We start from the raw sequence: 23,533 nt of genomic DNA, 5'->3' as shown, positions 1-23,533 counted from the left end.
AGCAGCTACAGGTGCTGCCATTACCCAGGGAAGGCATGAGGGCTGGCACAGTCTACTCTTGGGATGCTGAAAGGAGGGACATTCTCCAGAAACCACGTTTGATGGCCTACAAGAAAGCCAACGCCTATAGAGCTGCTCTTCGGAAGCACTTGGTGCACAAGAAGCAGAGTGGTCAGGAAGAGAGGAAAATAACTGCTGCTTTTCCAATGCAAAACAAGACAGAGGTGGAGACGTCCCTGGAGACTCCTGAGGACTCCAGCCATGTTGTTCAGGAAGTGCCTGATAGTGGGCACCCATGCTACTGGAAGAATGTGCAAGTGCTCCAAGGTCAACTAGGGCAGCACAAGCATATTTCTTCGTAGGAAAACCAGAGACGCTTTGTGTACAGAGGAGGTGGCATGAAGGGGTCCAGCCTGCTTGATTTAATCCAATGTATCCTTCAGTCTTGCAGCCCATCTAGCCTGAGAACACCTAGAGACTGGAATGTTTTTCTGGCAACCTGTGATGAATGTGCCATCTTCTGTCCTGGGACAACAATCAGGTTCTCTGGGAAAAACTGCAAGTGACTGAGGAAGGCTGAGAAGCATCCCACACACCACCTAATAAGAGGAAGATCCCCAAAACCCGCTGGCGCACCCTGAAATGTTTACTATTGAAACAAAAATATTCATTGAATTATGGAATCATATGACGGTTTAGGTTGGAACGGACCTTTAAAAGGTCATCTAGTCCACCCTCACCCCCCGCCATGGGGTGGTTAGATTCCTCAAATCTTGAGACTTTACTCTCTGTAGGGTCCATGTCAACAACATGTTGGGGCAGGCTGGGCTGGGCTGAGCTTCAAGAGCACACACTCAGCCTTGCCCTTGGGTTGTAAGTTTTCCTTACAGAACACATTTCTGAAAAGCGCTAAAAGCGGTGCTGGTCTGGGTCTTTGGAAACATATTTTGCGTAGCTGTGGTCATGGGGAAACCTCCATCTTCATATTTGACCAAACGCATCAGCATCTGACCATTCTGTCCTCGATTGTTAGAACAGAGTTTTGAAATCTGTTCAGAAGGTAATCCCTTGTTACGGTGATGTGGTGTCCATAGGCCATGGAGGGGGGGAGATGCTGCAGTTGTTTCCTCTGGAAAGCAATATCCGTAGCATTGTGTTTTAAACAGGCTATGGTGCTTTCAGGAAAGAGAGCACCATTGGGAAGATAACCCCAGGAGTCAAAAATCTCTGTGTAGTTCTGACCTGCTGTCACGGATGAGTGGTTAGGTCGCTTAAAGAATTACTGTCCCGGATATTTGCAAAAAGCGATTTTAATAGAAATTTCTAAAAGTGTCATTCAACAAAGTTCAATGGCAAGGTTCACTCTATTACTTATTCAATGAATGGAATGTATATAAGGAAAAACAATCGAGGCAGAAGAGAATTAGAATGATGTATACAGAGACTGAAAAGACAAGGGGGTAAAGGAGGCCCTCCCGTGGAGTCCCAAGGTTCAGAATGGACCCCCTCAGAGAGCAGCCTAGGTGGGGCTGGACCCATACTTCGCCTTAGACTTTATCAACGGGTAATGTCTAAGGATCACATCTGCCTAGCAGCAGTTTAAGGGTTATTCACAGTTAAAGAGAGAATCACAGGACTTTAGCACCAATTAATCATTGGTTATCTTCGCATTTCCAAAGTGATTAAATAGGATTTACTACAAGATTTGAATCGATTCACACACACACTCACAATATGCATCGGGGCCTGCCTTCCCCCAAGGGGGTGCTGGGTTCACAGGGACAGGGGAGTCCAGTGTGTGGCCTGCTGTAGCTGATTCCACTCCTGACTTGTGAGCCCCTCAGCTCCACACATGTAGGCAAGAGGTGGGCCATGCCAGATGCTGTGCTGAAGGGTGAGAGGGCTGCACGGGGAAGCTGGCCCTGCTGCCTGTACCAAGGTCTACACCCCATGGCCCCTAAAGCGGCTGATGGAGGGAAGGGGCAGGTGCAGTAGGGCCTGTGGGCCATCCCTAAAGCTATTTACCCATTCCTAATTCCTGCCAGCCTTTGGCAACGTAGTCTTCCGAGCCTCCGTGCCCAGCACAGCTCCACCCAAGAGCAAGAGGAGCACTCTTCCCCAAGAGCTTGTGGGACTGCTGACCTGCCTGGGGACTCCAGGGACTCGGCCGGTCACGAGTGGCATTCCTCAGGGCTCAGTGTTGGGGCCGGTCCTGTTCAATATCTTCATTGATTACCTGGATGAGGGGATCAAGCGCACCCTCAGTAAGTTTGCAGATGACACCAAGTGGGGTGGAAGTGTTGATCTGCTGGAGGTTAGGAAAGACCTACAAAGGGACCTGGACAGGCTGGATCGATGGGCCGGGGCCAACTGCATGAGATTCAACAAGTCTAAGTGCCGGGTCCTGCACTTGGGTCACAACAACCCCATGCAACGCTACAGGCTGGGGGAGGAGTGGCTGGAGAGCTGCCTGGCAGAAAAGGACCTGGGGGTGTTGGTTGACAGCCGCCTGAACATGAGCCAGCAGTGTGCTCAGGTGGCCAAGGGGGCCAATGGCATCCTGGCCTGTATCAAGAATAGTGTGGCCAGCAGGACCAGGGAGGTGATAGTGCCCCCGTACTCGGCACTGGTGAGGCCTCACCTCGAGTACTGGGTTCAGTTTTGGGCCCCTCACTACTAGAAGGACATTGAGGTGCTGAAGCATGTCCAGAGGAGGGCAACTAAGTTGGTGAAGGGTCTGGAGCACAAGTCTTATAAGGAGCGGCTAAGGGAGCTGGGATTGTTTAGTCTGGAGAAGAGGAGGCTGAGGGGTGACCTTATTGCTCTCTAGAACTACCTGAAAGGAGGTTGTAGCGAGATGGGGGTTGGTCTCTTCTCCCTAGTAACAAGTGATAGGACGAGAGGAAACGGCCTCAAGCTGCGCCAGGGGAGGTTTAGGTTAAACATTAGGAAAAACTTCTTCACCAAAAGGGTGGTCAAGCATTGGAACAGGCTGCCCAGGGAAGTGGTAGAGTCTCCATCCCTGGAGGTATTTAAAGAACGGATGGATACAGTGCTCAAAGACATGGTAAAGATGGCCTTGGCAGTGACAGGTTAACGGTTTGACTCAATGATTTTAAGAGTCTTTTCCAACCTTGACGATTCTATGATTCTATGACTCACACATGCCCACGGCTCCTCTCTGGAGGACAGCAGTTGTCAGGATTCCTGTTCACATGACATGCTGCAGGGCCAAGCGGGTATTTCTGAGCAGAGAGGCAGGCAGCAAGGCAAGGATTGATGGCCGTTGGCTCTGGAGTAAGGAGGGATGTCTTCCTCAGCTTCAAGAGGCAGCGCCTCTTTCAGAGGACTCGCTGCAGTGTGTCCCACCCTCCAATGCCTCTAGGAGTGAGGAAGGGTCCCCCTGTGTCCCCTCCTAATTTCCCCCAAAGCAATGGCTTTCTCCCTCAGCAGTCAGTATGCAGATGGAAAGACAATCCACGGGACAAAGACGGGGTGGCAGCAATTCTTTAATGAGTGTAAAGAGGGAAACGAGGTCACTGCAAGTGGAGGCCACCAGTGTGGGGAGGAGCAGGAGAAGCCAAGAATCTGTTGCCCTTTTCCTTTGGCAGAGTTCCTACAGGGCATCTGTTGACGTGCCTGGCAAAGGCAGACAGGCAAGCAGGTCATTCAAGGCTGGTTTCTGGTGTCCTCGCAGAAGGCTTTGAGGGGAGCACAAGACAACAAAGGTAAGTGAGCAAAAGGGTGAGAGGAAGAGAGGAAAGGTAGACATTGGCCATGTTTTCCGAGAACCCAGGCTGGTCCCTTCCAGTCTGCCCTTGCACGGCAAGCCAGAGATGGTCAGCTGCTCTTCAAACAACGGCGCAAACTTTGATCGTCTGTCCAGCATCATGCTCTGAGCTTTTGCGGGTCCTTATCTGAGGCCGTTGCAAGCACTTTTAGCAGGGGGGGCATCTGCTGCCACAGTAGTGACTGGTAATGCAGGAGAGGTCACAGCACCCAGAGGTGATGGGCACTCCCTGAGAGCTGAGGATGCTGCCAGCAGCAGCGGAGGTGGAGGATCCCACAACATTGTTCTGCGGGAAGGAGCTGAGGATGGGTCCGGGCAGGGTCACCACCACAGCAGGAGGCTCGATGACGACGGTGGAGTTCTGGCACTGCCTGACACAGGGCTCATTGCAGCTGTTGGCCAGCGGGGTTGGTCCACAGGGCCGGCATGGCAGGCACTGGTCGTAGCATGACATGTCTTGGGGTCCGAGGTGCACCTGGGAGAGAGGGCAGAGAGGAAGCAAAACATGGGGATGTGTGAGGAGCAGCTTGTCACTACACCATGAGGGAGCGAAAGAACAAGCAGGGCCAGGAGGTGAAGGCTGTGCAGAGATGGATGAGGGCTTCTTGGCCTCATCCTGCCAGGGCCCAAAAACAGCCACCAGATGTCATGACAGCCACTCAGGGGCTGCCTAGCCTCTCCCTCCAGAAGCCATCTCTGTACAGTCCCAGCTTCCCTCCATGTCTAACCTTCTCCCCACTTCCCTCTCTCATGACAGAGCCCCACCATCTGGCATAGAACAAAGCTGGTGTCAGCTGAGAGGTCCATTAAGGTGAGACCTCCTTTTAGGGAAAGCAGAGAAGGAGAAGGGTCTTCAGACTCACCTGACTCCCAAGGAGAAGAAGGCAAGAGAAGTGGAGGAGAGAGCGAGGAGCTGGGCTGCCTTTTATCATGGACCTTTACTGCCCCAGGCTGCCAGAGGCAGCCCTTGCAGCGGTCATTATTTTCTGACAAGCTCATCTTGAATGCACAGCATCCCAGCTAATGCGATGGGCTGTGTTTCAGCTTCCTGAATTGCTGTCTTTTCGTTTCCTGCTTTACGCCAGGCACATTCCCCAGGGAAGGCACCTTTTGCGTGACAGGATGAGCGGCCCAAGCATTTCCAGAGCAAAACACATCAGCGTGGGCAGAGGACTCAGCTCACCTGCTGGAGGAGTCCAGTAAAGGCAAATGATGTCAGCCTGGGTCACTCCTTTGGGGCTCTTGGTGGCCCTGTTGCCGAGAATTGGCCCAGCGCCTGGGCTTGACCGTATCCCACCTAACACTGCTCCCAGAAAAATTCTGCTGGCTGGTTTTGCCTGCTCCTGTTCTACACCAGGGAGGGGGCCTGGAGGAAGATGTGGTGCAGGGTCCTTTTCAGATCTCAGAAAGAAAGACTTGACAGCAAACCACATAATAAAATGGCTGGTTTAGTAAGGTAGAATCAAAAGAGGAACAGAGATAGCAAGTAAACCTTACATCCCTTCTGGTGCTGGGAAGCCTGCATTTGTGCAGCATCACATGGACCCAGGCAGATTTTCCCAAGATGCACTGCGCAGATCCTGTCCAGGGAGAGCTTCTGCTTCCCTCCCATGCCATGCTGCCTTTTCTTTTGTGTTGCCAAAAAAAAGAAAAAAAAAGAAATAATACATCACCTGAAACACTGGAAGGTTATTTCTGCTGTAACGTACACCCACGTGCAGCACAGGCTGGCACAGGGCACTCCAGCAGGTTCCCTTGCAGCAGCTACTCGTGCTAAGGTAGGGGCCTCTCAAGCCTTTAGCGCGAGGCCCCAGACAGCAGATATGGCTTGCCCAGGATCACTGACTCCTTGAACACAAGGTTTTCTTCAAAGCTCCCAATACAACTCCCCTCTGGGCAGTCTCCCTGGCTACCCAAACACCACCATTAGCACATTTAGGGGCTCCTCCTTCCCTTGAATGCTCCCCAGGATCCCTGCCGGGGCTATCCCCAGGGTGTCCCCAGTTGAGTGCAGAGTCGGTCCTGTTCATGCTTGTGTTTGCTAGCCTGCACTTGTCTGCATGCTGCATTTCTGCAAGTGTTTCTGGGTGCAGAGATTTGCATGATTCCAGGATGGTGCGCGTGAGCATGTGCATGATTGTGTGTCCCTCATCGCAAGGGAATGCGCTGCTCACGGCAGGGTCACTCTCCACTGCTCTGTCCATGAGCTCCACAAAGCAGCCAGGGCCAGAAGGAGCCTGAGTGCAGCTGAACAGCAGCAGAACAAACCCGGCAGAGAACTGCCCACAGCGCAGGCACTGAAATGCAACCTTCTGTGCCTTCAGCCCTCCTTTTGCTGCCTCTGCAAGGCTCACACTGTTTTACTGCTGATTTCAGGCCACAACAAGGATGGTTTCACTCCAGTTTGGATCCTTACTTTAATCCAGTGTAACTACATTGGGAATGCCTCAGTTTGGCTGGCGGTCCCCGCTCCTGGCCTCTCCAGGCCAGGACACAGCTGCTCTCCCCAGTGTTAGAGAGTACAAAAAGCTGGCGTTTGCTTTATGGGCAAGGAGAAATGCTGAGGACTCCTGCCGACCATGTGCTGGCCGTTCCTGAGTGGATCTGTTTCCAGCGCAGTGTTGGTGGTGTCTGGGGTGGGACGCACACCCACCTCGTGTCCAAGCCAATGCCAAATGTACTCATTGGCCTGGTGCTGTGTCAGGCAGGGACTGAGACCTTGGACCAAATAGGTACTGAATACAAGGAACATGGAGGCAGTGAGGACAGGTGCTCTGCTGGACCTCATGCACACCAAGAAGGAAGGGCTCATTGGGGATGTGAAGAGCAAAAGCAGCCTTGGCTGCTATGACCATGAGATGGTGGAGTTGAGGATCCTGAGGGCAGTGAGGAGGGTGAATAGCAAGCTCACAACCCTGGCCTTCAGGAAGGCACGCTTTGGCTTCTTCAAAGATCTAGTTGGAAGAGTCCCCTGGGATAAGGCCCTAGAGGGAAGAGGGGCCCAAGACAGCTGATTCATATTCAAGGATCTCCTCCTCCAAGCTCAAGAGCAGCCCGTCCCAACGAGGAGGAAGTCCGGAAAGCATGCCGGGAGGCCTGCGTGAATGAAGAAGGAGCTCCTGGTCAAACTCAAACACAAAAAGGAAGCATACAGAAGGTGGAAGCAAGGACAAGCAACCTGGGAGGAATACAGAGCCAATGTCCAATGAGGTCAGGAAAGATAAAGCCCAGCTGGAAGTAAGTCTCGTGAGGGATGTCAAAGGCAATAGGAAGGGCTTCTCTAAGGACACAGGTGACAAAAGGAAGCATAGGGAAAATGGAGGAGCACTGCTGAATGAGATGGGGGCCTTGGTGACACAGGATACAGAACAAGTTGAGGTGCTGAAGGCCATCTTTGCCTCAGTCCTTACTAGCAAGACTGGCCTTCAGGAATCGCAAGTGCAGAGCAGAGGGAAACTCTGGAGCAAGGGAGACCTACCTTTGGTGGAAGGAGATGAGGTGTGGGAATGCTGAAGCAAACTGCACATACAGAAGTCTGTGGGCCCTGATGGGATGCACCCACAAGTGTTGAGGGAGCTGGCTCATGTCATTGCCAGGTCACTCCTGATTCTCTTCAGCTGCTCCTGGTGATTGGGAGAGGTGCCTGAGCACTGGAGGAAAGCAAACGTCCCTCCTGTTTTCAAGAAGGGCAAGAAGGAGAACCCAGGGAACTAGGGGCTTTTCAGCCTCACCTTGGGAAGGCGATGGAGCAGCTAATCCTGGAAAGCCTGCCTAATGCAGGCATGTTAAGGATGAGGAAGTCAAGAGGAGTAGTCAGGATGGTTTCCCCAAGGGGAAGTCACGCCTGATCAACTCAATAAGCTTCTATGCTGAAATGATGGCTTGGGAGATGAGGGGAGAGCAGTGGATCTTGTCTAGCTCAGCTTCAGTAAGGCCTTTGATGCTCTCATCCATAGGATTCTCATAGAGAAGCTGTGGATGGAAGGGCTGGATGAGCAGAGAGTGAGGGCTTGAAAACTGTCTGAAAGGCCAGGCCCAGAGGGTGGTGATCAGCAGCGTAAAGCCTAACTGGAGGCCAGTGACTAGTGGTGTACTCCATAGATCAATACTGGGTCCTGTTTAACACCTTCATTAATGATCCGGACGATGGGACCAAGTGCACCCTCAGCAGATTTGTAGACAAGACCAAACCGGGAGGAGTGGCTGATACACCAGCGGGTCAGGCCACCGTCCAGAGGGACCTCGCCAAGCTGGAGAAATGGGCTGATAGGAACCTCATGAAGTTCAAGAAGGGGAAGTGGAAATTCCTGCTCCTGGGGAAGATCAACGGCATGCGCCAGGGCAGCTTGGGGTCACCCAGCTAGAAAAGATCTTCGCAGAAACCAACGTAGGGGTTCTGGTGGACACCAAGTTGGCCATGAGACAGCAACATACCCTTGTGTCAAAGAAGTCCAATGGCATCCTCGGCTCCCTTAGACTTAGAAGTATTGCCAAGAGGTCAAGCAGGGTGACTGCTCCCCTTTATTCAGCACTGGTGGGCCACACCTGCAGTGGCATCCTCTCCCCTACTTCCTCTATGATGCAACTGGTGACAAACGGGTTCAGGAAGAGGATGCTAAGGTCAGTGGAAACGTGGCTGGACTGCCAGGCTCAAAGAGTTGTGAGCAGGGGTGCAAAGCCCAGCTGGCAGCCAAGAGTGGGCTCGGGGATCAGCAGTAGGAAAAATACTCTTGAACGTTTTCATGAACGCCAGGACCAGTGGGAAGGTTGGCACTTCCTGCAAGTTTGGGGATGACTCTCGACCACAGGGAACAGGCGGTACGCTGATCTCTGTTGGGCACATTGTTCCCAGCAGGTCCAGGAACTACTTGTTCAAAGGAAAGAGAGAAGATGGACTAGACTGTGGGAGTGCTCTGCGACAGGAGTAGTGGCAATGAACAGCGGCTGGAACATGGGGAGTTGTAGTTAAGCAACAGGCCAAAAGAAATAATGGGAACTGGAATGGATTCCCCTGGGAGTTCCTGCAATCTCCATCCTGGAGTGGCCTGATCTAATGGGAACCGTTCTGAGTGGGGGCTGATATAGATGACCTCTGGAGGTCCTTTCTCATCTGCATTCTGACTCTGTGATTTCCCCCTCACCACTGCCCTCCCTGACCCCCGCACGCCCATGGGCACATTTGTCCTCACACCCCCTCTGCCACAACACAACTTTTCAGCATCGTGCTGGGACTGCAGAGAGGCAGCTGAAGGGAGGCTCTCAAGCTGCTCATTGCCATCCGCAGGAAAGCAGTGGCTGCTCTTTCCAGCCCCGCAGCTCGGAGACAGCTCTGGGAAGCTGCTCCATGTGCTGGGCCACGGCCCTGGGGCTGCCCCAGGCTGCAGGTGGCGCTGGGCAGGCTTCTTGTGGCTGGGGCGTCCTTGCTGGAGGCCGGGGAGAGTGCATTTGGCAGGAGGCAAAGCGGTGGGCGTGCAGAGCCCCTGCGCCGTCAGAGGCCGGGCGAGCCCCCGAGCGGCGGCGGCGCAGGGCTCAGCCCCAGGACGGAGCTGGCGGCGGCGGAGAGGAGAGGAGAGGGGAGGGGAGGGGAGGGGAGGGGAGGGGAGGGGAGGGGAGGGGAGGGGAGGGGAGGGGAGGGGAGGGGAGGAGGCGGAGGAGAGGAGAGGAGAGGGGAGGGGAGGGGAGGGGAGGGGAGGGGAGGGGAGGGCAGGGGAGGGCAGGGGAGGGCAGGGGAGGGGAGGAGGCGGAGGAGAGGAGGCGCCCGGGCTGTTCCCCGAGAGCCGGGGCTGGCGGGGGGCAGCGAGGCGCGGGCGGCGCAGCGGCGGGATGCGGCGGTGGCGGGGCGCAGGGCTGGCGGGGCTGGCCGCGGTGCTGCTGGGTGCGCGGGGCTGGCAGGGCTGGGGGGGGGGCGGGGCTGGGCCCGGGCTGTTCCCCAGGGAGCCCAGCGCCAACTCGTCCCTCTCCTTCTTCAACGTGTCTTTCCCTCTCCCTGCCTCTCTGCCATCTCTCATTCCCCTTTCCCAGCTCTCTTGTGTCCACTCCAGCTAGTCTCCTTCGTTCCCATAGTCTCTACCATTACCAGTGTGCTTGCACGTAGCCCTGCTTTTCCATGCACCCACTCTTTTCTGTGCATTCTGCAGTTGTTATTGCCCTGATTTCAGCCCTCTTTCACTGTAACACCCACTCTCCCTGCCTAATCTTCCTCTCTTCCTTCGCCTGTCCACCCCTCTTTTTACCCGTCCCTCCAGGCCCCTACCAATTCTACCCCATCTTCCTGCTCCCTGAGATCCCTCTCTCATCTCTCCCTCTGCTTCCTTCATACCTGTAGGCACAAGTTCGCCTTCCTGCACCTCTCCATTATTCCACACATCCACTCATCCCCCTGCGCATTCAGCATTTATTCTTTTCCCGAATTCAGCTCTCCATAATTCACTGTCACACATGCATTCTCCTGTTTCCTCGTCCCCTCTTCATCCATCCGTCCGTGAATATCACTTTCATCCCATTTCTGCATGCATCAGTTTAACATTCTCCACAACCTTCTCCCTTCACTCCTCACACTCACACCACGATCATTCTCCATCCCTGGTCACGGGCACATCTCCCCAGCCGTTCCAGTCCAGCGCTCTCTCACTGCCACTCTTCCTAACCATTTCTTGGGGAAAATCTGAGCTGGGTAACCTTTGGTGATCTTTGGCCTTTCCTTCTCCTTTCTCGGCAGTGGCTGCGGGCAGAGCCCAGGTGCAGCAGGAGCCGTCGGCAGAGACCTCCGAGGACACCGCCATCAGCATCAACTGCTCACACCCCAACATAAAAAACACCGACTCCATCCACTGGTACCGTCAGCTTCCAGACCAGGCACCGCATCACATTGTAACAGGTGTCACTGGAGAGAAAGCAGTGGAGAACCCGCCGGGGCGGCTGTGGGTGTCGGCAGACCGCCGGTCCAGCGCCCTGAGGCTCGCCCGGCCCCGGCGCGGGGACGCGGCGGTGTATTACTGCGCCGTGGGAGGCACGGGGAGAGGAGCCGGGGCTGCGGCCGGGCACGAACCGGCGCGGGCGGGGCCGGGCGGGCCCGGCGGGGGCGGGGGGACAGCCCCGGCCGGGCCCGCCAGGGGGCGCTGCCGCTCCGCCCGCCGGCCCCGCCTCGCCCCGCCCGGCCCCGCCCGGCCCCGCCCGGCCCCGGGCCCCGGGACGCTTCCCCCGCCCGACCGCCACCGCCACCGCCAGGTCCTCCTTGGAGCCAGTGCCGGGGCTCAGCACCTCTTCTCCTTGAGGGCTGCTGCGGATCCGTGCTCCTGAAGGCACCAAAGAGCCCCCCTCGGGCAGCGCTGCCAACGCAGACCCAGACGGTCTGTGCCAGGCAGGGAGGGGAGTAGGGGGTTTCCCGCAGGGCTCTCTTGCTTCCCCACAAAGGGCTCCGAGCCTTCTGGGTAACGTGGCATCCTCTGGCCTGGCTGGAAAGGCCTGCCAGCAGTGTCTCAGAAAGGCGTCTCAGAGGAGACAGATGCCCAGTGGTTTTGCCCTTCCCAAGGACCTGCACCACGATCTCCACCCAAGGCTGCTATTACCGCTAACAGGCTCTCTGGGCTTTTGAAGTAGACAATTAGGAATGGGGCAATTAGGAAATGCCCGCACTCCCAGCGGCACGCAGACAGAAATCCCCTGCCACACTGGCGGAGGCAGTGGCGGGCAGGAATCGCGAGTGGAGCGGTGGCGGTGTCCGGCGGTGCCCGGGCAGGAGCGAGTGCAGCCGCCGGCCCCTCTGGCTCCCGGAGAGGAGCAGCGCCTTTCTGCTCTGCACAGGGAGGCGGGCAGCAGAGCTCCTCTTGCCCCCGGGAAGCCGGGCAGCCCTCGGTCCTGCCGCAGGGACCAGCCACTGCTGCTGCTCCACCAGCAGCGGCTGGGCATCTCTTTCACCCCACGCACATAGCCAGGCCCTGGCAGGACACAAACACCCAACCCATTCAGCACTAATCCAAGCCCTTGCTTTGAAACCACCACCAGAAGTGGTTTCTTGCTGGTGACGTGCGGAAACAGACTCCACAACCCGTTAGGTTGTAAAGTAGGTATGTTTATTCAGCGCTGGGCAGCACGGGGGGTCATCCCGCCAAAGTCGTGCGCGCACACGCGGTGGCTTATCTTGGATTTATACAATAAAGTGTTACATATACATAAGGTTTCCCAATACGTCTATACATATGCATGACCTGTCCCGCTTCGTATTAAAATTAGCCCCAAGAGGTCATTTCCATAAACCCCTCACAACTGCGCTTGCGCGGTGCCTTCTGGTGGTGGTCGCAGGGGGTCGTGGGGATGAAGGCTGATGACTCTTCTTCGTCACCGCTAGTAACCCCTTGTTCTTGTGCAGACTCAGCTGCTCCTTGACTCTTGTCCAAACTGCAGGGTCGGTTTCAGCTGGTTTTTAGGACAAGTTTCTGTTCTTATCAGGAACTGTCCTTTGCTGAGAGATTGCAAGACTCCTTACTTCAAGACTTTTGTATAAGAGTTACAACCTTTATAGTTACACTCTAAAGCCCCTTTTCACTGGGAACTTTGTAAGCAGGCTCAGATACACAATTACAAACTGAACCCTCCAGCTCCACAGCCCACTTCCAAGGCGCTCCTGCTGGTGTTGGACAGGCATCCTGCAGAGCCAGCAGTTCTGCCTCGGCACCACCGTGAGGAGGAGATACTGATTGTCACAGGCACCTTCAAGTGTATCCCACAGCGGGTAGTGTTCGGGACATGGAGCTTGTTGCAGAGGATTGCCCTTAACCTCAGCCTGAGAGCCTTTGGTGTTGGAGTGAAGTGCAGGAGACAGGAGAGAAGCTTGAGCTGGGCACTTGCTGCAAGGCAGAGGTGCGAGTCAAGGTCAGAGCTCAGGAGTGAGGCACCAAGAGATGTGCTAAGTTGGCCTGCGGGGCTGAAGGTCTGAGGTGAGCGAGAGCTGGAAGGAGGCCTCTGGGCATGAGGTCCTGGGCCCAGCGTGGCCCCAGGGAGGCTGTAGGAGCTGAGACAGCTGTGAAAGTCCATGTTCACAGGCTTCAGAGGCAGAGAGGAAAGGCTCAGGCCTCTTCCCTGCCCCAGCTGGGGACCGTTGTGGCAGCTGGAGTTGTATTGCAAGGGAAGTGCTGGCAGGTTTGCAGTCCTTGGAGCAGCAGGGAGAGGGGTTTGCTCCACCCTCTGGGCTGTGCTTTGGAGGCCTCTTTGATCTGGCAGAGGCAGAAGAAGAGGTGAATTTACAAGCATCAGGTCCCTCCTGCTGGCAGGTCCCTGGGCACCCCATGAAGGAACAGCGTGACATGGTCCTGATTTTCCTGGCAGCTCTGGTGGCACTGGCAGACTTTGGTGAGATGCGACTTTCAGGCTGGGGAGAATGAGGCAAGAGTTTGCGCAGCTGGTGGTGGGGAAGCGGGCAGACGTGAGTGCTGACTCCCTGGGGGATCTGGGAGTGTTTCTGTAGGGAGAGCAGGGGCTGCGGGCGGGTACGGGTTATAATCTGGGAGATGTCAGGAGTAATGGGCATCAGAGGAGGAATAAGATCTCACCTTCAATTTGCAGGTCCTGAGCATTCCTGCATGTCCTGCTAATAGAGGTGAAACCTGAAAGAGGGAAAGATGCAGGGAATGGAGCGATGCAGCATATAGGAGGAGCGTCTCTCTTAGATGTATTGGATACAATGCTGCCAATCTCTGTAGGGATGGTCGTAAACCTTGGGGGACAAACAGAGAAGGCTAACTGGGTGCAAGAAGAGCTGAAATGCCGTACAAGGGCAGGGCAAGGGCAGAGGATGCGGTGTGCCATATGGAGGAACTGTTAGAGCAAGAAGATACGGTGAGAGGAGGGAGAGGAACAGCTCCCATCTGCTGCTGCTGAAGGAGAGACGAGCAGTTAACACAGCTCAGAGGCAGATAGGGAGAGAATCAGTGGACTGAAAGAGCAGTGGGAATGGCTGCAAAGCAGGATGATGGGGGGGGTGAGGAGTGGCAAGAAGCTGCAGCAAGAAATGTGCAGGGACAAAGAGCTCAGCCTGGCAGAGGCTAGGAAAAGCTGATGAAGTGGTAGACGGACAGGTAGACAGGCAAGCAAAGCTGAAAGCTCTTTCTGGCTTTACAGGTCATGGCCAAAAGGACTCTGTGCTCCAGTTCCCACCAGCAATGACCATCCAGGTGGGACACAAGGCAACTCTGCACTGCAATTTCACCACCAGCTATAGCAATCCCTACATCCTCTGGTACCAGCAGCGCCAGACCCACTCCCCTCAGATGCTGCTGCGGGTGGACAAACGGAACCCTCGGGTGGATTCAGGGAGGTTCTCCTCCGTGCTGTCTGTGGAGACCTCCCAGGTGCTTCTGCAAGTGCGGGATGCCGAGCTCCAGGACAGCGCTGCCTATTTCTGTGCACTGAGCCCACACTGGTGCCCACAGCTTGCAGCACTGCGCAGAAAGGTGGGGGTGCTGTGCGGAGCGGTTCCCTCCCTGCCACTGCTTGCCTGTAGCTCTGAGCTCAGCCTGCCCAGCGGTGGCACCTGGGGGCTGTGGTGAGGCTGGGCCTCTGCCTCCTCAGCCTCTGCTGCTCTGAAGCACGTGCCACCGTGACTTTCATGGCTGCATCTATATCCAGGGTTTTTGATGATGAAAAGAGTCCAAGAAAGCTGACTTGGTGTCTGCACCCTAAACAAGCCAAGCCAGGCTTGTAAATGCCCTCTGCTTAAAAGAGCTGGGACACTGGAGTGAGTACTCAGGGCAAGTGACCTATCAGCTTGTTTGCTTGTTCCCTTTCCCTCTGCCTCCACTGATGGCCACAGCTGGAGAACAAAGCTTGTGGCAGGAGGCACAACTGCTCTTATGGTTTTGCCAGGTGGCCATAGCAGCCCAAGAAGGGAGGAGCCCTTCCTTGCCCTGCATCTGGCTGTCAGCAGGTGGATGCAGGAGGTTGGTGAATCAGCTCCAGAAGCACCACTGCTTCCAGAAGGGAGGAGTAGACGTTCAGTCTGGACTCAGTCATCTCACTTGGAGAGCTCTACACTCAGGTGTCATCAATCCCACACTGCTCATAGAAGTGTATCTGCCATGTTGATGCCTCCTCCTTCGGAAGTGGTCACACGGGCTCCCTTCGCTGTCAGTGTGCAGAAAGAAGAGCTTGGAGAACATGATTCATCTGTTCTGAAATGAAAATGGGAAGGGGAAAACAAGTGCCCTTTAGAAGTTGTTGCTCCCCAGCCAGCATTTCACAGCGCTGCAGTTTGGGGACTTTGCCAATCACATTGAACTGTTTCCACCGTTTCCCTCAGCTCCCACATGCTTAGCTCCAATTTCCATGTTTGATGCATTCAGTAGCATGGGCGACTTTTCCCTGCTACTCCTCCCCATGCCTGCTGGCCTCCCAGGTGCTTCTGCACTCACCTGGTTCCCAAGGAGAAGGAGGCAGGAGAAGTGGATGAGAGAGCAGGAACCTGGGCTGGCTTTTATACCTGCCCTCCATTGCCGCAGGAGCAGAGGCACCCTTTGCAGAGGTAACAATTTTCTGACAAGCTCATCTTGAATGCAAAGCATCACAGCTCATGATATGGGCTGTGCTTTGGTTTCCAGCACTGCTGCCTTTTCATTTCCAGATTTGGGCCATGCCCATTCCCCAATGAAGGCTTCTTCCAAGCACAGGGAGGAAAGGCCCCAGGATTTCTAGGGCAGGAGTGCAGCAGTGCTGGCAGACGACTCAGCTCAAGTTCTGGACGGCTTCAGGGCAGGCAAGTGACCTCAGCCTGGGTGACTCTGGTGGGGCAGTTTGAAGTGGTGTTCTCAAGGAAGAGGCTCCAGCAATCCTCAGCTGGATGCCCAAAGCTGCCAGGCATGAGGACATGCCACATCCATCTCTTTCCCTCCCTCCTCAGCTCACCCTGATGATCACTTCTTTCCTCCCCAGGTGTGTGTGTTGTGCTGCCAGGTTTTGACCCCATCCTGCTGAACACTGCCCTCAGGAAAAATTTCTGGCTTGTTTTGACTCATCCCTTTTCTGTGCAGTCTGTGAGCACACAAGCAATGCCATGGGCATGCCTGGGGCAGCTGAATGGTGATGGCACCAGCCTGCTAGAGATCTGTCGAGGGAAGAGGCACTGAAATGCAGCCCCTGCCTCCTGACACCTCCTTTTCCTGCCCCTCCAGAGCTCAGGCTCCGCTGCTGTCAATTCCAGACCCCAGCAAGAACAGCTTCCCTCCAGCTTGGATCCTTTCTTTTAGTTCAGTGTAACAATAGTGGGAGTGCCTCAGCACGGCTGGCAGTGCCCCCTGCCTGCCTCTCCAGGCCAGGACTCAGTTGCTCTCCCCAGTCGTAGAGAGTTCAGAAGGATGGGGTTGGCTTTGTGGGCAAGGAGAAAGGCTAAGGAATCCTGCTGACCATGTGCTGGCCATCCCTGAGTGGATCTGTTTGCAGTGCAGTGTCGGTGGTGCCTGGGTTGGAACACAGCCCCCTCTCATGTCCTTATCAATGCCAAATGTACTTGTATGGTTCATTGGCCTGGTGCTGTGTCAGGCAGGGGCTGAGCTCTTGGACCAAACAGGTCCCAAATGGAAGGAACATGAAGCCTGATGTGGCTGTGCTGTGAGCGGAAGGCCAGACCCTGTGGCTTGCACAGGGAAAGCCAAAGAGCTGATGCCTGCCTTGGACTTCAGTCCACAAGGACCTTCATGCCCTGCATTGCAATCTAGGTCCGAGTGCCCAGCAACTGCCCCTGGGAGGGAAGGGACATTGGATTTGAGACCGCATCCCCCAACGCCTGCTGATGTCCCACAGGGGTGTCCCAAAGAGACCTTTTCCCCAAGAAGAGCTGTGTGCATTTTGAAAGTTTTTTAGCACATCTGCCCTCCTGATTGTTTGTCTGCCTGGGCTCTGGTCCAGCTTAGAATCATAGAGTCATAGAATCATTAAGGTTGGAAAGGACCTCGGAGATCATCGAGTCCAGCCTGTTAACCTAGCTGCCATGTTCACCTCTAAACCATGTCCCTAAGCACCACATCCACACAGTTTTTGAATGCTTCCAGGGACCGTGGTTGCATCACTTCCCTGGGCAGTCTGTTCCAATGCCCAACCACTCTCTCCATGAAGAAATTTTTCCTAGTATCTAATCTAAATTTCCCCTGGCACAACTTGAGCCCATTTCCTCTTGTCATATCACTTGTTACTTGGGAGAAGAGACCGACCCCCACCTCACTACAGCCTCCTTTCAGGTAGTTGTAGAGAGTGATAAGGTCTCCTCTCAGCCTTCTCTTCTCCAAACGAAACAACCCCAGCTCCCTCAGCCTCTCCTCGTAAGACTTGTGCTCCAGACCCTTCATCAGCCTCGCTGTCCTTCTTTGGAAATACTCCAGCACCTCGATGTCCTTCTTGGAGTGAGGGGCCCAAAACTGAACACAGTACTTGAGGTGCGGCCTCACCAGTGCCGAGTACAGGGGCACTCTCACCTCCCTGGTCCTGCTGGCCACACTATTCTTGATACAGGCCAGGATGCCATTGGCCCTCTTGGCCACCTGAGCACGCTGCTGGCTCACGTTCAGCCAGCTGTCAGCCAACACCCCCAGGTCCTTTTCCACCAAGCAGCTCTCCAGCCACTCCTCCTGCAGCCTGTAGCATTGCCTGGGGTTGTTGTGACCCAAGTGCAGGACCCGGCACTGAGCCTTGTTGAATCTCATGCAGTTGGCCTCAGCACATCCATCCAGCCTGGCCAGGTCCCTCTGTGGAGCCTTCCTGCCTTCAGGCAGATCGACACTTCCACCCAGCTTGGTGTCATCTGCAAACTTACTGAGGGTGCACTCAATGAAGATATTAAACAGAACTGGCCCCAACACTGAGCCCTAGGGAACACCACGCATGACTGGTCGCCACCTGGATTTGACTCCATTCACCACCACTCTCTGGGCTTGGCCATTCAGCCAGTTTGTTACCCAGTGAAGAGTGCACTTATCCAAGCCATGAGCAGCCAGTTTCCCCAGCAGAATGCTGTGGGAGACAGTGTCAAAGGCCTTACTAAAGTCCAGGTAGACAACACCCACAGCCTTCCCCTCCTCCACCAAGCGGGTCACCTTGTCATAGAAGGAGATCAGGTTGGTCAAGCAGGACCTTCCCTTCATGAACCCATGCTGGCAGGGCCTGATCCCCTGGTCATCCTGCACGGGCTGCGTGATGGCACTCAAGACGATCTGCTCCAGGACCTTCCCCGGCACCGAGGTCAGGCTAACCGGCCTGTAGTACGCAGGATCCTCCTTCCGACCCTTCTTGTAGATGGGTGTCACATTTGCTAACTTTCAGGCATCAGGAACCTCCCCGGCTGACCAGGACTGCTGGTAAATGATGGAAAGTGGCTTGGTGAGCAACTCCGCCAGCTCCCTCAGTATCCTCGGGTGGATCCCATCTGGCCCCATAGACTTGTGGGCATTCAGGTGGAGGAGCAGGTCGCCAACTGTTACCTCTTGGATTACTGGGGCTTCGTTCTGCTTCCCATCCCCACGTCCTGGCTCAGGGGCCTGAATACCCTGAGGATAGCTAGTCTGACTATTAAAGACTGAGGCAAAGAAGGCACTAAGTACCTCAGCCTTCTCCTCAGCCTTTGTGGCAATGACACAACTTGGGACAATGCAGCTGAGGACTTGAGCCCTTCCCCATAGCGACCTTAGTGCGATCCCTGCCAGGGAGGCCTTCTGGGGGAGCTCAGGCAGGGCTGATTCCCCTCTCCATGCAGCTGCTTCTGAGCTGAGGCTCTAGTGTAGCTGAGGGCCAGCCTCCGTGCTTATGGGCACTGTGGAGAAGAGAAGGGCAGGGGACCTGTGTACCTGGAGTTCAGAAGGAGTTTTGACACCCTCTTCCCATACTTCCTTTAGGAACAAACTGGTGGTGAATGGGCTTATGAAGAGGATGACAAGGCGGGGTGGAAAATTGGCTGGACTACCAGGCTCAAAGACTAGTGACCATGAAGAAACTAGCTGCCTGGAACGTCATGCAGGTCAAAAAGAGCAAGGACAAGGGTTTGCACTTGGAGGAGGAGCCAGCCCATTTGGTCATGCAGGCTGGGGACTCGCTGCCTAGGGAGCAGAGCCACAGGAAAGGATGCATGGCTTTAGGAGACACATGGAACAGCAGCCTGCCCTTGCAGCAAAGGCAGCCAACTGCATCCTGAGCTGTGGTAGCCAAAGCGCTGATAGCAGGTCCAGGAAAGTGACCCTGCCCCTCTGGCCCTCGTGAGACCACATCTGCAGTACTGCATCCAGGCTGGGGCTCCCCTGTCCAAGGAGGCTATCAACATACTGAAGCGAGACCAACAAAGGTCACCAAGGTGGACAGGGGTCTGGCAATGCGAGAAGAGCCAAGACAATTGGGCCTGCTCATCTTGGAGAAGGGAAGGCTCAGGGGAGACCTTCTTGCTTTCTCCAACTACTTGTTCAGAGGAGACAGAGACGATGGACCTAGACTCTGGTCCAGCCGACACGGAGTCCCTTCAAGAAGCAGAGGCAAAGGACAGCAACTAGAACATGCAAAAATCTGATTAAGCAGTAGGCTAAAAGAAATCAGAAGACCTGGACCGGGTTTCCCAGGGAGGCTGTGCAATCTCCATCCCGGGAGCTGTTCAAGGTTGGACTGAATGTGACCTTGAGCAACCTTATCTAATAGGATCTGTTCCGATTGGAGGTTGATCTAGATGACCTCTGGAGGTCCCTCACATTTGTCTTCACACCCCCTCTGCCACAACACAACTTTTCAGCATCGTGCTGGGACTGCAGAGAGGCAGCTGAAGGGAGGCTCTCAAGCTGCTCATTGCCATCCGCAGGAAAGCAGTGGCTGCTCTTTCCAGCCCCGCAGCTCGGAGACAGCTCTGGGAAGCTGCTCCATGTGCTGGGCCAAGGCCCTGGGGCTGCCCCAGGCTGCAGGTGGCGCTGGGCAGGCTTCTTGTGGCTGGGGCGTCCTTGCTGGAGGCCGGGGAGAGTGCATTTGGCAGGAGGCAAAGCGGTGGGCGTGCAGAGCCCCTGCGCCGTCAGAGGCCGGGCGAGCCCACGAGCGGCGGCGGCGCAGGGCTCAGCCCCGGGACGGAGCTGGCGGCGGCGGAGAGGGGAGGGGAGGGGAGGGGAGGGGAGGGGAGGGGAGGGGAGGGGAGGGGAGGGGAGGGGGAGGGAGGAGGCGGCGGAAAGGAGGCGCCCGGGCCGGAGCCGAGAGCCGGGGCTGGCGGGGGGCAGCGAGGCGCGGGCGGCGCAGCGGCGGGATGCGGCGGTGGCGGGGCGCAGGGCTGGCGGGGCTGGCCGCGGTGCTGCTGGGTGCGCGGGGCTGGCGGGGCTGGGGGGGACCGGGCCGGGGGCTGCGCGGGGCCGGGGCTGAGCCTGGGGTGGCCCCCGCAGGTCCCTCGAGACTGCCGTCCCCTCTGGCTTCTTCACGGACCTCTGCCCCCGAGCCACCCTCCCGTCCCTCCCTCCCTCTGCTGCCATCCCACATTCCCTCAGCAAACACATCGCTCTCTTCCTTCATCAGCCCTTCCCATTTCCTTCCTTTCCTCTGTGTCTTTCCATACAAAATATTTAGTGGTTCCTTCCCTCTTGCTACTTTCTTGCTTGCTTGCCTGCTTTCTTGCTTTCTTGCTTGCTTGTTTGCTTTCTTGCTTTCCTTCTTTCTTGCTTTCCTTCTTTCTTTCCTTTATACCCAACCGTTCTGCTCTGCCTGTGTCTCACGGCCACTCTTCCTGACCGTCCAACGGGGAAAACAGGCATCGGAGCTCGGCGACCTTTGGTGATCTTTGGCCTTTCCTTCTCCTTTCTCGGCAGTGGCTGCGGGCAGAGCCCAGGTGCAGCAGGAGCCGTCGGCAGAGACCTCCGAGGGCACCGCCATCAGCATCAACTGCTCACTCCCTAACTTTCAGGGGACCAGGAGTGTTCAGTGGTACCGTCAGCTTCCAGACCAGGCACCGCATCACATTGTAACAGGTGTCACTGGAGAGAAAGCAGTGGAGAACCCGCCGGGGCGGATGTCGGTGGCAACAGACCGCCGGTCCAGCGCCCTGAGGCTCGCCCGGCCCCGGCGCGGGGACGCGGCGGTGTATTACTGCGCCATGAGAGCCACGGGGAGAGGAGCCGGGGCTGCGGCCGGGCACGAACCGGCGCGGGCGGGGCCGGGCGGGCCCGGCGGGGGCGGGGGGACAGCCCCGGCCGGGCCCGCCAGGGGGCGCTGCCGCTCCGCCCGCCGGCCCCGCCTCGCCCCGCCCGGCCCCGCCCGGCCCCGCCCGGCCCCGGGCCCCGGGCCCCGGGACGCTTCCCCCGCCCGACCGCCACCGCCACCGCCACCGCCAGGTCCTCCTTGGAGCCAGTGCCGGGGCTCAGCACCTCTTCTCCTTGAGGGCTGCTGCGGATCCGTGCTCCTGAAGGCACCAAAGAGCCCCCCTCGGGCAGCGCTGCCAACGCAGACCCAGACGGTCTGTGCCAGGCAGGGAGGGGAGTAGGGGGTTTCCCGCAGGGCTCTCTTGCTTCCCCACAAAGGGCTCCGAGCCTTCTGGGTAACGTGGCATCCTCTGGCCTGGCTGGAAAGGCCTGCCAGCAGTGTCTCAGAAAGGCGTCTCAGAGGGGACAGATGCCCAGTGGTTTTGCCCTTCCCAAGGACCTGCACCACGATCTCCACCCAAGGCTGCTATTACCGCTAACAGGCTCTCTGGGCTTTTGAAGTAGACAATTAGGAATGGCGCAATTAGGAAATGCCCGCACTCCCAGCGGCACGCAGACAGAAATCCCCTGCCACACTGGCAGAGGCGGCGGCAGGCAGGAATCGCGAGTGGAGCGGTGGCGGTGTCCGGCGGTGCCCGGGCAGGAGTGAGTGCAGCCGCCGCCCCAGCTGGCTCCCGGAGAGGAGCAGCGCCTTTCTGCTCTGCACAGGGAGGCGGGCAGCAGAGCTCCTCCTGCCCCCGGGCAGCCGGGCAGCCCTCGGTCCTGCTGCAGGGACCGGCCACTGCTGGCATGGAGCATACAGGGCCTCTGCTCGGCCTGCTGCCTTTCCCCACTGGCTCAGCTAAGGGAGCCCTGAGCAGGTGCTTTCCTCTGCTCTGGAAACTCAGGGACTCCAGGGCTGAGTTGCTAATGCAAAGCTTGACTTAGGAAAGACCATCCAGAAGGGGATTCACATTTGGTTACTTTGTAAGAGCTCGGATATACTGTTTAAAACGGAGTCCTCCAGCTACAGGCTTTCCCGGAGCTTTCAAAAGGATCCTGCTCGCGTCACAAAGTCATCCCGTGGAGTCAGGAGTTCAGGCTCCAGACTGACAGGAGAAGGGGATGTCGAGGTCACAGGCCTTCAAGTGCTCAGTGCCACAGTGGCTCAGAGTTGAGAGGTTTAAGTGGGGAGAGGAATCCCCTATGGGGACAGGGAGCATGTCGGAGGCTTCAAGGGGGTCTGTCTCCATCCTCGAGAAAGGTGGGTGCAGGCCCCTGTCTCTGGCTGAGCACTGAATGGCAGGAGAAGTTCAGCATGGACACTGCTCCCTTGCTGGGGGCTGGTTGCGCTGGTTGTAATGTCCAGGAGGAGCCAAAAGCAGGAGAAGAGCCTGCAGCCTCCTATTGCCTGACAGCAGGCTGCTTGATCTCTTCCTTCAGGCTCCTACAGGAATTCTCAGGTGCCCCAGGCGTCTTTGGCCATGAGACCTGGAGCTGAGAGGCAGCGCTTCGACACCAGGGTATGTCTGCCTGAGAGGATGCTCAAGCACCTTCTGACTGGGAGGGCGGTGAGAAGCCCAGCTGTGGCCTCACTGCCCCAAAAAGGACGACCCAGTGCTGTAAAACCAGCCTTTAGCCCTTGCAAACCTGCAACACAGTAAGGGTCACAGTTTCTGGGGAGCCCAGAACTGGAGCCAGCACTCCAGACGTGGCCTCACCGGCGCTGAGTAGAGAGGAAGGGTCAGGTCCCTTGTCCTGCTGGCAACGCTCTTCCTACTGCAGCCCAGGATGCTGTTGGCCTTCCTTGCCACGAGGCCGCATTGCCACAGCAGACTCAGGAACGACCCTGAGCCACTGAAACTGAACGGGACACAGCAGTGAGTATTCAGGAGACGTAGCCCAGCTGCTTGTCCAGCTCTTACTCTTCCCTCAGTGTCCAGCAATGAGCAGTGTTGGAGAAGGGGGCTCATGGTGGGAGCCATGACTGCTCCTGTGGCTTTACCTCCTAGCCAGAGAAGCCCAAGGAAGGAAAATGTCCTCCTAGCCCTGCACCTGAGGATCAGTGACAGCCTCAGCAGGTGAGCGAGACCCATCAGGCAGGCACTGGACCAGAGTTCATATTCCACTGCTTGAGCCGTCTGCCTGCTTTTCATGGCTCTGAGGACTCAGCAGTGCTTGGCCTGGGGGACTGCCTCTGGCCCTGAGTCCTTCTGGGTTCTCTGCCCAACACTAAAACTGCTGGTAGCTGCATTCCCGGGATGTGCAGGCCAACATGTTCTAAGGACTGGAGTGATGTCACCTCAGTAGGCCACAACAGCAGGTGTTGGCAGTGAGACCTTCTGAGGTGACAAAGAAAGTTCAGGCTTTGTGGAAGCGAGGGGATGAGGAATATGTCCAAAGGAGAGATGGGCCAGAAGGAAAGAGAAGGAGGCAAAGAGAGTGAGGCACCTGGCGACAAGTGTCTCTGTGAGGTACTGGCAGGTGGATGAGAAGCCCCATGCCAACCTGGATGGGTAAGAAAGCGATGGTTTGCACTTCAGCTCCATCCTTATGCTGGGATTTGCACAAAGACCTG

General features: G+C 56.5%; 3 protein-coding genes across 3 annotated transcripts; 2 read left to right on the top strand and 1 right to left on the bottom strand.

The window, feature by feature from the left end:
* Positions 1-3,938: 3,938 nt before the first annotated feature.
* Positions 3,939-4,722, bottom strand: LOC104011774 (feather keratin Cos2-3). Its single transcript, XM_087778679.1, has 2 exons — positions 4,654-4,722; positions 3,939-4,265 (listed from the first exon to the last, which is right to left on the bottom strand). The coding sequence occupies exons 1-2, from the start codon at positions 4,720-4,722 to the stop codon at positions 3,939-3,941; spliced, it is 396 nt and encodes a 131-aa protein (XP_087634805.1).
* Positions 4,723-9,613: 4,891 nt separating this feature from the next.
* LOC148052681 (uncharacterized) lies at positions 9,614-11,089 on the top strand. The gene is made up of 2 exons (XM_087778632.1): positions 9,614-9,665; positions 10,509-11,089. Exons 1-2 carry the CDS (start codon positions 9,614-9,616, stop codon positions 11,087-11,089), a joined length of 633 nt encoding a protein of 210 aa, XP_087634758.1.
* Positions 11,090-19,999: 8,910 nt separating this feature from the next.
* On the top strand, positions 20,000-21,257 carry LOC148052680 (uncharacterized). The gene is made up of 2 exons (XM_087778631.1): positions 20,000-20,085; positions 20,587-21,257. Exons 1-2 carry the CDS (start codon positions 20,034-20,036, stop codon positions 21,255-21,257), a joined length of 723 nt encoding a protein of 240 aa, XP_087634757.1. The 5' UTR covers positions 20,000-20,033.
* The last annotated feature ends 2,276 nt before the right edge of the window (positions 21,258-23,533 follow it).

This window comes from Nipponia nippon, unplaced genomic scaffold (genome assembly GCF_047370975.1).
Source record: "Nipponia nippon isolate SJK-2023a ecotype South Korea unplaced genomic scaffold, ASM4737097v1 scaffold_45, whole genome shotgun sequence".
Classification (NCBI taxonomy): domain Eukaryota; kingdom Metazoa; phylum Chordata; class Aves; order Pelecaniformes; family Threskiornithidae; genus Nipponia; species Nipponia nippon.
This window is presented reverse-complemented; position numbering and strand designations above follow the sequence as displayed.

What these genes read in the sequence shown, in the direction of transcription:
- LOC148052680 (XM_087778631.1), top strand. Translation starts at nt 20,034, where the DNA reads ATGCGGCGGTGGCGGGGCGCAGGGCTGGCGGGGCTGGCCGCGGTGCTG. An exon ending in GCTGGCCGCGGTGCTGCTGG is followed by an intron (nt 20,086 to 20,586) that starts GTGCGCGGGGCT and finishes CTTTCTCGGCAG; the next exon opens with TGGCTGCGGGCAGAGCCCAG.
- LOC104011774 (XM_087778679.1), bottom strand. Translation starts at nt 4,722, where the DNA reads ATGATAAAAGGCAGCCCAGCTCCTCGCTCTCTCCTCCACTTCTCTTGC. An exon ending in TTCTTCTCCTTGGGAGTCAG is followed by an intron (nt 4,266 to 4,653) that starts GTGAGTCTGAAG and finishes CCTCTCTCCCAG; the next exon opens with GTGCACCTCGGACCCCAAGA.
- LOC148052681 (XM_087778632.1), top strand. Translation starts at nt 9,614, where the DNA reads ATGCGGCGGTGGCGGGGCGCAGGGCTGGCGGGGCTGGCCGCGGTGCTG. An exon ending in GCTGGCCGCGGTGCTGCTGG is followed by an intron (nt 9,666 to 10,508) that starts GTGCGCGGGGCT and finishes CTTTCTCGGCAG; the next exon opens with TGGCTGCGGGCAGAGCCCAG.